General features: G+C 39.7%; 1 protein-coding gene across 6 annotated transcripts in view; it reads left to right on the top strand.

The window, feature by feature from the left end:
* The window catches only part of ADCK5 (aarF domain containing kinase 5), a 44,406-nt gene that overhangs the window by 13,843 nt on the left and 15,146 nt on the right, over positions 1 to 15,417 (top strand). For 3 of the 6 annotated variants that reach the window (XM_085888284.1, XM_085888283.1, XM_085888279.1), the window contains 8 exons: positions 3,458 to 3,598; positions 3,912 to 4,025; positions 4,409 to 4,540; positions 5,628 to 5,711; positions 6,152 to 6,233; positions 6,339 to 6,417; positions 9,801 to 9,940; positions 13,130 to 13,388. In XM_085888284.1, the coding sequence (XP_085744410.1) occupies positions 3,458 to 3,598; positions 3,912 to 4,025; positions 4,409 to 4,540; positions 5,628 to 5,711; positions 6,152 to 6,233; positions 6,339 to 6,417; positions 9,801 to 9,940; positions 13,130 to 13,388 (1,031 nt within the window). The remainder of the gene's footprint in view (positions 1 to 3,457; positions 3,599 to 3,911; positions 4,026 to 4,408; positions 4,541 to 5,627; positions 5,712 to 6,151; positions 6,234 to 6,338; positions 6,418 to 9,800; positions 9,941 to 13,129; positions 13,389 to 15,417) is intronic. The other 3 variants (XM_085888280.1, XM_085888281.1, XM_085888282.1) reach the window with 3 other exon arrangements.

Here is a 15,417-nt window from a genome sequence, read left to right as displayed (position 1 = left end):
ACCGAAGAAGAAGAAGAAAAAAATCCCAGGGAGTCTGGAACAGTGACGCTAACCATTATCTTGACGTGTTTCGACTTGTGAGTACCTTACAAGTAACGTGTGAACGATCGCGTAACGTGCCTACAACACGTTACTCATAGGTTAGAAATAAGTTTCGGGTACGCTAAACATTACCTCGACATGTTTCGACTTATGAGCAACTTACAATTAACGCGTGTTGACGATCGCGTAACGTGGCTACAACTTATGGCCAGCGTTATGCGGAACGTGTGAGTCATACGCTGGCATAAGTCTTAAAATTTCAAGCATGGAAAATTTGAGGCCAACCGAAAAGTACAACGTTTAAAACCAGCGTACTACGACGTATGGCAGTGTTTTTCATCGTGCTCTCAATGTTATCAAAACTTACCCATAACGTATTCGACGTGTACCAGCGTTTTACACAAATTTTTCAAAAATCGGCATAAGCTGGCTTAAACGTCAATGTGTGACTGGGCCTTACGCTTGGGATCCATCTGTCAGCATTAGATTGTGGACATTCAGAGGTGGCGTTAGTGATTTGGGGCCTCAATGCAAAAGACAATAGTTGCCCAGTGGGGCCCCTGTGAGCCCTGGCAATCTGTCTTCAGTCCCATTACACTAAAATATGCAATTTAGTATCTGTCTTTCTGATGTCGATGTATTCGGTCGTTACTGAAGCGATCTTCTTTTTCTTTTTCTTTTTCTTTTTTTTTTTTCTTCTTTTTTTTTCTTTTTTTCTTTTTCTTTTTCTTTTTTTTTTTCTTTTTCACAGCTTGGCTACCAGGTAACTATCATTTTGTTGGGGTTTATCTGTGCTGCTGATGTGTCTCTTTACCAGTACATTGGTACTTATTTTGCCGACCTTGGAAGGATGACAGGCTGAGTCAACCCCACTTGGTGTTAATTCAGCAGCAAACGGGGCTCTAACTCAGGACCCTAAGTTCCCAAGCCAGCCCCCATAATCGCTAAGCCAACAACAGGCATAAGCGATCTCAACCATCCAAACTTGGCAAGGGGGCCACTGGTCATATGGCAAAGGTAGTAGCTACTTCATTTGCCCTCCTTACCAGGAGTTCCAAAGATAGGGCGATGCAAATTATCTTCGTAAATGTGTGCCGTGTAGTGCCGCTCCCAGGGGTGGTAGGAGAGGGTATCGTGAGTGGCCCTTCAGAACTCTTAAAATTTGTAATACAAGTAAGAGGAGTCCATGTTATTTTCACACTCTCTTGGCCTATGTTGCTTTGGCCTCAATTGCAAAAAAAATCCAGGGATTAAGGGGGGGGGGGGCGGTTGGTGCTGTGTTAATTGGATAGGGATTAAGACCAATTTCCTCCAGTGTGTAATTGCCTCTTGTGACCTTTCCCTATGTTTTTGCATTTACAAGCCAGCCATGAATAACAACCACAACCATAACAACAAGCCAGCAAAACGTGCCGAGCAGGCAGAAGCCCCGCCTTCCCGGGTTTCATGTTAGTAAGCTACGCCCCGAAGTGGAAGAAGTGAGGAGGTTTTTTGTTTTGGTGGTTTAGTTCGGTATGATGGACACGGTCGAGAGACGACGGAGCTAGGAGATGGCGTGTAAGTCAGGGCATTACGGCTGACTTTCCTTCGACGCATGAAGAAGACTACATGATTCTCATATTCGTGCTGAGGTGAATTGGCTCACATGGTGGAGCAAGACGCTGGTCATTGACTCTTGGCTGGTCATGCGACCGACTTCGAAGCCTCGTGTGTATCACTGAAAGAGGTGGCGCCATTCTGCAAAGCTGTGGCACCGGCAAGCACGATTGACGAGAAAGCCACACGGCGGTTGGTGAGCCCTGGCGTTGAATATTGCCTCACGAATTACCTCACGTACGTTTCCCGCCTAAAGAGCGGCTCGGCGCCATTTTGGGCGCGTCTTCCCTCCCGCAGGATGAAGCACCTCGAACGCAAAGTTTAATAAAGACCACCTCTGGACAAAGCTAAGTGCCAGAATAAAGGGAGGATTTGCTTTTGTTTTGTTTTTCCCTTGTATCTGTGTGTTGAGGTGCCTCAACTTTAGGCTTACTTTACCTCACGTATTATTACATTCTGAATTATTGTCCCTTGTAAATATTTGTCTATTTTTTTTAATCCCAATTTGTTTTAAGTTGCTATGTCTGTGTATTTGTTATGGAGCGAGTGCAGGGGTCTCCAACCTTTTTGGGCAGAGGGCCACAAAAGTGGCGAGGGGCGGAGGGCCGCACCCAAAAAAGGACGCTAAATTCCGGAAAAAAAAAAAATTAATATGCGGAAATTTAAACAAAAATTAGTGCTGAATATATTTTTCTTGCCAACGAATAAGATAAATGAATAATCGTGTTAAAAAACACGTGTCTAATGTGAATCAAAATCATCATAAAAATTACAGAACGCCTTGATCATTGACCCTGACAAATTGGCAGTATCGCGGGCCGCATTGTAATGTAAACTTAATATGGCACCGCGGGCCGCATAAGTCCGTCTAAGGGGCCGCATGTGGCCCGCGGGCCACAGCTTGGCGACCCGTGGGCTTGAGTATAAACCCCTTGTGCTATGCTTCCGTCGCTCCGCCAGTGCCGCCCTGTCCCTCCCACGCACACTATAATTTCTGAGGATCATGTGTCCGCCTCCTAAGGAAAACTGCTTGGCAATCTGGGCTGCTTGGTGTTCACCGCCAATCCACCACAACTGGGCCGGGGGGGGGGGGTCTTAAATTACTGCCCAGCCCCGCGACATGTGTGTATGTGTGTATATATATATATATATATATATATATATATATATATATATATATATATATATATATATATATATATATATATATATATATATATATATATATATATATATATATATATAGTTATACATAACAGCTTAGAGGCAAGTGTGTGTACCTCTCAGCCATTCTGCCAGCCCTTACATCAGGAATAGACCATTAGAACTAAATCACTCAAAACCAAAATTCGACTGCTCCATGGTGTCGTTATCTCATCAGCATTTTATGGATTTGGAGCTTGAACATTCATGGCAGAGAAAGAAAAATAAAAAGAATCCAAGCTTTTGAGATCAGGTGTTTAGGAAAGCTACTGCAAATATGGTAAAGAGCCCAACGCACAAATGAATAGGTATGAGCTAAAATCAATTCAGAAATGGAGGAATTGTTTTCACGTTTGGCAAAACTACAGAAGAGGAAACTGCAATGGTTTAGCCACATGACATTGCAAGGAGAATTGGCTACTACCATCCTGTAAGCCAAAGGAAAGGAATAACTAGGACCACTTTGATCATGAAGGTGATGACATCTAAGAAGAGGTCACTATCAGATGGTTCAAAATGTGAAAGAATTGGTTCAACTAATTTTTCGTTTTACTGTTTGACTTTGTTCAACTCGTTTATTTATCCTGTCACTTATTGTGCCCATATTTGACTCCAGGTTGAAGCCTTGTTCCTTGAGGATTTCCAGATGACCCCTCAAGAGCTCTTCCAAGAGTTTCAGTATAAACCTTTTGCTGCTGCCAGCCTGGCTCAGGTTCACAAGGCCAAACTTGAGGATGGCACCCCAGTTGCTGTAAAGGTAAATTAAAAACATTGAACGTGTCGATTTACTTTCTTTGAAAACTCTAGCAATGCTTTAATCACATTCCAGCTTTGATAGTGTTCCTTTAATTTTGACTGAAAATTCCAAGCCAAAACCTTAGAATCCAATGCGTGTATTTAGTGATTCACATGTGCATGTTGTTCTGATGATTCAGCTCTTGATATTTGTGCTTCAATTCTACTTTATATTACCATAACAACTGAGGCAAGACAAGTTCGATTAATGTTTCAGCAATTTTACAGAAACTCTGTCGTGTTTACTGAAGGTGCTCAGGTGTGTGGACTTGCAGGTGCAGTACATTGATTTGAGAGATCGTTTTGATGGTGACTTAAGGACATTGGAAGTTCTACTGGATCTGGTTGCGTACATGCATCCCAGCTTTGGGTTTCGCTGGGTACTCAGAGTAAGAACAAGCTCACCAGGTCATGCCTTTGCTGGTTCTTAAGATTTAATCATGTACTTGTTGTTGTAACATGTTTTACCCCCCCCCTCTCCAATCCCAACATATCATTAGTTTTCCAATCGACTAATTTTGGTAAGCCGAATAGCACTTATGTGCCCATCTTGGTGAGATGGAATTCATCCCATATTAAGAAAGTGATGAGGGGAGGACGACAAGGAACTCGATATTTTAATGGAGGAAGCACACGTGCTGTTGTTACTTGGATACTATAGTCAATAAAAAAGTATTGCTTGGTCAATTTATAACTATTTTCCTATAAATATTTGTCAAAAAATCATTCTTGACCGACCTCCCTTGAGATCTCCTGCTATATTACATCACAGGATTTAAAGGAAACGTTGGCACAGGAATTGGATTTTGAGCATGAAGGCAGGAATGCAGAGCGCTGTTATGAAGAATTAAAACATCTCAAGTTTGTCGTGGTGCCAAAGGTGCACTGGAAAAAGACAACCAAGGTAATAATCCAAACTTTGTAATCTAAGATAAAGATGGATTTTTCATTGAATGCCATACATTTATTTAGGTTTTTGCCCCCATCAGATGGTATTGCATTTGGGTCTGTTTATTAGTTTGCTTATCTGTTTGTCTGTCGGCACATAATGTGCTCACAGAGGCCACAAACGTCACCTGGTGGTAGCCAGTATTGCACATTAGCTTTTATTTTTTCAACCGAGTATCTCTCAAGTGTTACAATTAGAATGCGAGTACAGTATCTCTATAAAGTATTACAATTAGAATGCGAGTATCTCTATAAAGTATGTACAATTAGAATTTGAGTACATCGAAGTACGTTCTTTTAGAATGTGGGTGTTTATCAAGTAGGTGCTGTTAGAATGTGCATACATCTATAAAAGTACACAACGTGAGTATGTCTATATAATGCATACAATTGCAACATGAATCAAACAATAAAACCGAAAACGTCTGTTTGTCCGCTCTATGAACATAACTTTACGTCATCAATGCATCGACACAGCACACAAACACCATGCAAAACAAGTCCTGACATGGGTCTGCAAATCTTGGTTAAGCTGGAGGGGTGGTGAGCAGGATAGCCCCTTGGCTCATCACTGATTTTTCAGTGTGAAAGAGGTATAAAGGAACCAATTTCCTTCTGGCCAGTGAAGAGATGAAATTCCCCTTATTCGAGGAATCCATAATAGTGGGGCAACTTAGCATAACAATTGTGCATTTTATGAGGAAAGCACCAAATTTGGCACACTAGTAGCCTATCATGTTATGAACAGATTTGGATATTGGGCCATCTCAAATTTTTGATGGCAGTGGAAAATGGCTGCCACAGCCATCAGCGGCTGAATTTGAGATCACCCAATATCCAAATCTGTTCATAATATGATAGGCTACCAGTGTGCCAAATTTGGTGCTTTCCTCACAAAATGTACAATTGTTATGCTATATTTAGCTAAGTTACCCCATTATAAGGCTTGCAAGAAATTAAGAAAATGACATAACAGTATTTCACTAAAAATGAAGTCAAACTCATATTGAGAGTGCTGTGTACTGTCTGTGTGTGGAATGCAGCGTGTACTGACAGCAGATTATTGTGATGGATGCAAAGTCACAAATATTGCTGATATTTCCAAGCAAGGGCTCAGCCTACAAGATGTAAGTGAATGAAGTTTCTATGTAGACAGTTGGTGTACTGATTAGAGGAGCAATATATATATATATATACAAAATGGGAGGGGGTAGGGAGGGGTGAGATGGGTTCTAAATTGAAAGTGAGGGTGGAGAGTGCAAGAGAAGAACAGGCAAAAGCTTTTTGACCAGGTTGAAGTCAGGAGAGGAGAGGGGGTATGATATATGGAGGGGGTTTGTTTCAAAGTTCCACCACTTTTGCATTTGTATTATGTAGAGTACGTTGCACTTGCAATGAGACCGAGGGTGTTGATTTGCCATTATAGGTTTTTTTCTTTTTCTGCCTTCTTTGTAATCTCTTGTTTCTACCTGAGTTTGAGTCGATGATTACAGCAATTGAACACTGGATGGTGAGACACAAAGTTTTAGGGACTAAAACACAGCTTGCTAACTGTCTGTACTTGCAGGTGGCAGACAAGCTAATCCGGGCATTTGCCGAACAAATCTTCATGACAGGATTTATTCATGCAGATCCTCACCCTGGGAATGGTAAACTTTTGGAAGGATATTTCCTGTTTCTTCTTTGTCTGTCCTATTATGTCTGTTTTATGCCATGTTTCAGTGTTGTGAAATAATCTGCCTGTGCCACTGCAGTGCTGGTAAGAAAGGGGAGCGATGGAAAAGCTGAACTGATTCTTCTTGATCATGGATTGTATGAATGCCTTTCAGAAAGGTATGCTAATAGGATGTAATAATTAATTCGTTTCCTGCAGTCAGCATCATATGAACTTCATAGTCAAGCCATTGCTTGACTCGTATGATAGTTGAACATTTTTCATAATAGTAGCATGTAGCCCATTCTTACAAACACTATCATAGACTTTCTTTTGCATGAGGGATGCACAACTAGTATGTGAGGTTTGCACAAAAAGAAGGATAAAACAACTGGATTATCTTCCCTTGAGCACCTTATCTGTATGCCCTTGAGATGCATTGCCAATGTGTTTGCAAAGCAAGGCTTGTGCTCTAAGGCAAGGTGGTCTGGGCTCTATTTCTAAAAATAACCTGCAGGTATTTAAGTTGCCATTCTCTGCTCATTGGGCAGGGAACTGACATCATGCCTTACCTGAACGACTTTAGCATGTTTTAACAAGCCTGTTAAATTGCTGACATTTTAGCCTCCGTTGGACTTGGTCTGAAACAGGGGCTTATGCATTGGTCTCAATTTTCGTATCCATGCGTGCGTCCGTGACCATATCTCGGATATGTATGGGCCGATTTTATTTTTACTTGGCACAAAGGCAACACATGATGGTATACATATGCACATCATTTTGTTTCATGATGTGATCAAAGATGGCCAACTGGCGGCCATTTTAGTTGTAAAAAAAAAACTGATGTTGAACATGTCCTCAACCATTTGTCGGACAAGCATTTACCAATGTTGTTCCTACTTGGCACACAGATAATGAATGATTGCTTACACGAGCATGTCATTTTTTTTTTTTGGCCGACCATCTGGTCAAAGATAGCCGACTGGTAGACTGGCCGCCATTTTAGTTGTACATAAATATGGGCTAGCCCTTTAACTCCATACAGCAAAACTACGAAAACAATGTGTGCTCTGATATTTTATGTCTTTTTTTTTAACTTGTTTTTTTATGCTTTCGGCCTGGAAAAAAGTCCCCAATAAGAAGCAAAATAATATAATGTGGGAGGAATTGCATTCAGATATGCAAGGGAGGGAATCAGTCAATCCTGCATTCCAGTCGAAGTTAATCTTACCCTGCCTCCAAAAAGTCATACTCCCCACATCATCCCAGCCATTGAAGGAAGAGTCTTGGGTTATTGAGGAGTGTCACGAGAGTAAAACTTACTACTTTTATATAGTTCTTGTTACTCCTGTTGATTATAGTCTCATCATTACTAATGATATATAATCCTGGAGATGGACTGAGTTGTTTCGGCAGCATGTCTTACAGACTCCCTTGTTATTCATATTTACTCTCTCACATGTCATAGTGTTGCTGTTAGCCATGCATATTCCCTCCAAGGTCATAGTTACTCTTGATATTTACCCCCATGCACACAAAGCGAGAAGCAGTGGGTTAAGCAATTGGTTGTCCGTCCGTCTCTCTGTCCATAACCATTAGTTTATGATTGAGGAACAACTTTATTTCAATTGAATGTTATATATTTTTAACATGAATCAGAAAACAAACCTGTAGAATAGCAGTACTTTGGCTCTGAATTCATCCAGATCACACATGCTCAGAGAGGAGTGAGATAATATTTTTACTCTGCCTGGCTGGCAGCCAACCAAAAATGAAAATCATTCCAAACAGGAAACACTGTTTTTAAGGACGTCATAAAGGACACATATATGACAGGCATGGAAAACGAATGTAACATGTTAAATAATGTGGTGTAATAGCCACTGCCTCAACAGTGGTAAACTTATGGAATATGTTTTATAACATGACCTTTGCCATATTTATTTTATTTTATTTTGATTTAATTATACACCTGAACACTGCTTGGGGTAATGAAACAGAAGACCAAGAAGGAACCAGAAGAAGTAGAGCAAAGATGGAGTCATCAGGAGGAGCCTGGACAGGATTCGGGTTTCAGCCGCTACTCCACAACCCTGGAACCCATCCAGGTGCAGCCAAGTGAGCCTTACAGAAAAATTTCTGCAAGAATTCACTTCTCCTTGGAGAGATAGATAATGAAAGGGAGGAATATAGAGATGAAAGAGAAGAGAAAGCAAGAATTAGAATGAATAAAGAAAATTATAAGAAATAAATACATAAATAAATGAAATAAAAATTAGAAAGAAATGTGAAAGAAACAAAGATGTCAGGTAGAACTTGGACAGACAGTTTTCAGCAGTTACTCCCCAGGCTCAAATGCAGCAACATGTACAAGCTACCAGAGGTTCCGTCACCGGGGAAGCACAGTCCACACAGCATCAGGATATGGTTCAAACAAAATCAAACGGAAGGCCAAGAAGGAACCCGAAGAAGTAAAGAGCAAAGATAAGGTATTCTATGAACTCTAGTGGTCAAAGTTATTCGTCCCATCAGCTGTAGTTCCCCTCTTTGTTCATATTCCCACTTTTAGTCATAATTTTCAACCCGAGAAGGTGTCGTCGTGTTTTTCACCCTGGTAGTGAACTTGTTCCTTTTTGTTTCTTCTTCTTCTTTTCTTTCTTTATATTTGCATGATACTCTGTTGTCATTGTTTCTTCTTGGGTACTTCTCTCAACTTGGCTCGCTTTTGTAATTTTTATTCTTCACTTTTACTGAAAATGTAAGGTCCCTCACTTACCTTGATTTATTATTCTCTTGATTCAATCACTCACAACCAATCTCCTTCTTATCTCTCCTTCAAAATCTCAACTGCAGTACCTATCAACAACAGAAGTAATGATATGTTCTGCTCACAGACAGACACACAAACAGGGATGAAAACATAACCTCCATCCACCTTCAGTGGCAGAGGTAATGATAACCCTTGTCTGTAGGCTCTCAGCATCTGTAATCGTCCGCTCTCTTCATCCTTGTCCCATATCCTCTCTTTACTTTGCTTGTACATGCCATGTATGGGTATATGTAACAACAATCTTTGCAAGATCTCCCACATTTTCTTTTTAAAAAATTAATCTACAAAATTATTTTGTGATAACAGATCATCATCATTTGAAGTATTAGTGATATTTATATCACACTCTGCAACTTTAATACAGAATTCTTAATGTTCAGATTCAAGCAATTTAACTCTGGAGACTAGGCCAATGAACTGCAGATTACCTTTCAGGTCTGTTTGTTCTTAGTGATCTCTTGAAACTTTCTTGTGGAACTGCCAATTGTACAACTACCTTTTATCGAAGTACTTGTGGAATTACCAACTACTAAGTGCCATTGTTAATTAAAATACTGTATATCGTTACTGTCATCAAAAGGAAAATGGATTAATATAAGCTGTGAGTGCAGTCACCTCGATATGTTTGAAGTCGGGTTGTGTGGAATTTTTCAATTTTTTGTGACTTTTAACGAATTGTTGAAGTCTTATTGTTTTTCCACAGTGTACTACTTGCTGTGTTCTAACTCGCAGGGATCGGCTCTCACTGTGCCAGCTATGGCATGCGATTGTGCTTCGTAACTACTCCGAAATGAGGAAACACTCTCTGAGCCTTGGCGTTCGTGGTGATGTGGGGACCACGTGTGCATGTACCAACCGGCCCAGTTGGCATTGTGTGCTGAGCTGTGTGCTCCTCCTCTATGTTTTGCCATTTCCCCTTCCAATTCACTTACTGCTATCCCTTTTTGTGTGTGCCTCATCTACCAATCCCCCTTCCCTGTAATTAAAAATGAAAACAATAAGTAATAGTAATTTTAAAACGTCAATGTTGGCAGACTGCATATGCACATGCTTGATCAATTCTTTCAAGCATTAGAAAGAGTTGTCATTGGGTTGCTGAAAATGTTGGGGTGGACATACTATTCCAATTGGTGTAGATTAGATGGGCAGAATTACCTTTTCCTACATATGTTTAACCATGTGTGAACTTTCTGATGGATATCAGTTCTTTCTTTATTTTTCCAAATTTATATTTTTATCACGAAGCACACAAATATTGTTCATGTTCAAATAAATGTTTTCTTGCTGTCTAGTACTCAAAAACTGGAATATCTTCTGCCCCAATCTTAAACCTACATAGTACGATTACCTGCTTTAAGTCGACAAAAATAGAATGCACAGATTGAGTAACCTGTACAACTTTATAACATTGATTTCTTCAGCGGGCAGTAGCATGCTTACTAATCGATGGACTCGTACTTAATCAAAAACTGCATTAATAGTGCAGCTCCAGCAGAGGCCACCATTTACTTTTTATTATTATTATTTTTTGAGCATGCCATCCTTTATAAAGTTTTCTCACTGATGTAAGCTGGTGATGTGAACACCTGGTGGTCCACAATTTTGTAGGTCTTCCAGATTGTAAACAATCCAGATTATCTGAATCGCTCAAAATGTTTGGAGAAATATCTTCAACTGGAAGTGGCTCTAACTTATCTAATGTTGGTCATTTAGATGAGCAGAGCAGGCACCAATTACATCCAAAAAATAGAACGGCACTCAGTAGAGCGCATACCTCCACCAGGCTGAACAGTTTACGTTTTGTATCCCACTGATGGGCCAGATCTGGATCCGGACCTGAACCAAAATCGAATCTGCTTGTTCTTGTAACCTATCTATCTCGTCCACCTAGTTTTGACACAACTCGTCCACAACTTTTTGAAATATCATGCTATAAGTCGTTTTTGGCCCCATCTCTCAATGGTGACGAATCACTTGAAAAATTAAAATATATATATATATATATATATATATATATATATATATATATATATATATATATATATATATTTTTTATATATATATATATATATATATATATATATATATATATATATATATATATATATAAAAATAAACAACCCACCTTCGGTGGTGGAGGTAATTTGAAGTTGCTGGGGTCAGATCCCTACAGCTTGCCAGGAAACTTTCTGACCCCCATGGAAAGGCACTCAAATGCAGAGCAACTGCCTGACCAAACATTACCCTGATGTCTATAATTATCTAGTAAACACTTCTTCAGACTTCACAAGGAAACAATAAAAGCTTATAAGAGCCTGGATGGCAACAAATATTTTGTGGCTGGCTGGGTTCATGGAATGCAGATTTGGAACATGACAGAGAAACAGAGAGGTGTTGGTGATGTCAACCAATATTGATCAGGAATGTATGCTTCTAAACACACTGGCTTGTCATAAAACTCTTTGGGGTTGATTGACTGTTGTGATCATGCTTTATCATGTTGTCGCTTCGCTGACTGCTTTAATCAAAAGACCTGTTGCACGTCACAAACGTATCGCATATTTATTTGTGACTCTCTATGCCAATGTAAAATTAAGTGAAACACATTCAAAAAGTATATTTTATAACACTTAATTGTTCTTGCTACAGTTGTCATGGCTCTGGTTGTTGTTGTTGTTGTTGTTGTTTGTGTGCTCTTTTCTTGTAGTGTACCTTTATATATTAACATCCACCACCTAAGGTGGATGGAGTTTGTTTTCACCCCTGTCTCTGTCTGTTTGTTGTCTGTGAACAGAATATCTCAAAAAGTTGTGGACAGATTCGGACAAAATTTGGTGGACATGGTTGTGTGACAAGGACGAATTGAATCGATTTTGGTGAAGATCTGGATCCGGATACTATAATTTTTAAGTCATTCTTCAACATTGAGAGATGGGGCCAAAATTTATATACAGCACAATATCTCAAAACGTTATGGACAAGTTATGACAAAACTTGGTGGATGATTTGGTAAGGTGACTAAAACAAGCAGACAAGATTTTTATTTTTATTTGAGGTTCGGATCCAGATCTGGTCTATCGGTGGGATACATGACGTAAACTTTTCAGCCTGGCGGAGGTATGTGCTCTACTAAGTGCGGTTCTAGTTTTGTTTCGAGAGGTATTACGACATATAATTTTGTGTGTTCCTTCTGTGTCCACCATGCTTTATTCTGAAAGGTTCCTGCTGTTGCATCGAACAAGTCTCAGGCATTGTAAATAGCAACAGAGAGTGATTTGGGAAATAATAATATTTAGTGTGCTGATCATGTTTGACCTACAAGATGGTGGATAAACAGACACGTGAGAAACCTCTACATGGGAATATAGAGCTAGCAGTTGCATCAGCATTTAAGTCATTGTTGTTGAAGATCCTACGGTATCTTTCAAAAGGCGTTTAAAGACCATAGTGTACTGGTACTCTGGTCAAATTCCCCTGCATTGCGTTGGCTATAAAATCAGCACGATCTGCATTCGGTGGAGATCTTTGGATGTGGTTTTCATACAGATGTGATGGAAAACATGGCCTTTCCTCCTTTGTTCCCTTGTAATGGGAATTGAGCTGAAGATAAGATCGCTGACGATCTCAAAATTTGAATAATTTCTGAGAAACTTTTTTTTGTTTGTTTCCTTCTTTGTCTCATTTACAAACACTGTGTAAGTTCCCATCACAAAACTTTGCAAAAACTACCAATCTTTCAGTGGATTAGATAAATAACCATAGTAGTGCCAATCCATTGCTCTCAAATTTATCGAAGTGCATTGTAGTTTGAGAATATAATTCCCAAAAATAAATTGCAAAATAATATCCAGGTTCCTTCTGATGACTCCAATGCAGTATTTGGTCTTCCACTTGAATACGTAATTTAACATGAGTGATTATCTGACACTTGGTTTGCATGACAATTAAATGCTTTCACATATTCTTGTGTACATGTTTTTAAAATGTATTTTACACAAAGCATTCAAAACGATCCCATTTTTGGTATCCTTATGGATGCATTGCTCTTTGCCTTTTTGTAGATTATTTTTTGTTCAGTGAGATTCTGATGCAGCGCCCACTGACCATGGGGCTGAGTGCACGACAACTGACACGAGCACTCACACGGAAAGAGAGAGCCTACATGCAAGAAATGGCCACTAACCATTTTGACAGGATCATGAAAGTGCTGAAACGGCTTCCTCGGCCCATGCTGCTTGTCTTCCGAAACATCAACACCGTCCGTGGCATCAACATTGCTCTGGGATCCCCTGTGGACCGCTATACCCTCATGGCTTACTGGTGACCCTGATCGTGCATTTTAATTTGTCTTTGCACTTTAGTCTTGCACCTTTTTAAAAAACAAAAAGCATGCAATGTTGTGATGACATAATGATTTGCATTGAAAAATAATACCAGCTTGCTTTGTCTCTTTCTGTTCGAATGAGTAATTTTCAAACAACAACAATTTAACAACATATCTGATGAATGGTTTTCTAATGTTTCAGTTAATTCAACCACACACTGTGGTGTAATGGTTAGAGCGTTCACTCTTGAGTCTGGGTGGTCAGCGGTTCGTACCACGACCAGGTCACACCAAAGATGTTAAAATAGTCGCGCTGCTGCTTCCTTGCTTGAGGTTCAGCAATTAAAAGGATAATAGCATGGAAAAACAACCATAGGTTGGCATTCATGGGGAGGAGGAAAATCCTCCTCAGGAAATGTCGTGCTGAATGTGGTGACAAAGGTTGTGCCATTGTTGTGGTGTCGCTCGTGCCGAAAGTGCCCCCAAGAAGTGACGGCACTTTCCCCAAGGTGTGCGTGTGTGCACATGCATGTCGGCTCCACGACAAGCCTGAGATCATCTTCTTCTCTTCCCTTTATTAGGGGTAAGGTCCAACAGTACCAAGCCTGTTAAAAAAATAATAAGAACCATTGCATCAGTGCTTTACATCGTGTCACATGATTCCAAATCCCATCGTGTGCTGCCTTTTTTTTGGCTGCTGGTTGCATCATTGGTTTGGGGCGCGGCTATGCCGCTGATGCAATGCCCCTATTACCAGGGCCATCTTCACAGCGTTTTAGGCCCTGGGCTAAGCAATGCACTGGAGCCCCTACCCACCCACCCACCCACCCATTGGAATAAAAATGTAAACGGTCAATTAAATTAAGCCTATAGATTTATTGGTACTTTCAACAAAATCAATGTTTAAACATAAAGAACAAGCTCAAATAAGCTAAGATCCTCGTCCTCTTAATGATGACATCATAAAAACGAATATGACGTCATTGTGATGTATCAGGTTTGCGATAAATTATCTGTGCTCATGCTCTGCTTGATTCCTGCAAACAAAATTCAAACAGCTTGCCAAGTTTCGGAGATAATGGTATAGGCTATTTCCATTAGCGGCGATATTATGACATCAACTTTTTTTCTCAGAAGAATTTCCAAAATCGGAGATGGTTACTGCCTGTGCTTGGGCTTTCTGCATATACATGGCAAGTTTCACGAAGATCCGTGAAAACTCTGGGTTGTGAAACAAAAAATGTCAAAAATAGGAATGACGTCATAAAAATTGACATGACGTCATAGTGATGTATCATATGTGTGGTAATTAATCTCTGCTAATGCCCTGTTCGATTTCCACAAACAATTCAAAAAGCTTGCCTAGTTTCGGAGATATTTTTTTTAGGCGATTTCCATTAGCGGAGATATTTTGACGTCATAACTTTTTTTTTTCTCGGAGGAATTTTCAACATCGGAGATGGTTACTGTCTGCGCAGGGTATTTTTACATATATATGCCAAATTTCAGGAAGTTTTGATGAAAACTGTTGGCTGTGAAACAAAAAAGCCCACAAGAAGAAGATGAAGAACAACAATGTGAGTAAGAAAGACTTGGAGATCCTCCACGAGGATCTAAAAACATGCTGTAAAGCGAGGATTAATCAACAAACTTTTGAACAATATAACATAAGCCTTGAAAAGACCAACATTTCAACATATAAATGATAATTAATTGGTACACCGTACAGACGAAGATGGTACAGTCTGAATTATTTATTATTGATCAACACAAACGTTTGCCCAATTGATAGTTGAAAATCACTTGACGTCAGTCACTCTTTCTTCTTCAAACTGTTTTCTCCGTTGAAGTGTTGCCATTAAACGTTAAAACAAAAGCAAACACCAACACACAACCTCGCACCAATTAGGCAATTAAAATCCACAGCTGCAAGTCAGATTAACAACATTATAACAATACAATATTATTGCACCAACAATACAATATTATTGCAGATTAACAACATTATAAGAAAGAACATTTGTC

The sequence above is a fragment of the Eptatretus burgeri genome, chromosome 7 (assembly GCF_056783735.1).
Source record: "Eptatretus burgeri isolate ZD-2024b chromosome 7, Ebu_testis_v1, whole genome shotgun sequence".
In the NCBI taxonomy this organism is placed as follows: domain Eukaryota; kingdom Metazoa; phylum Chordata; class Myxini; order Myxiniformes; family Myxinidae; genus Eptatretus; species Eptatretus burgeri.
This window is presented reverse-complemented; position numbering and strand designations above follow the sequence as displayed.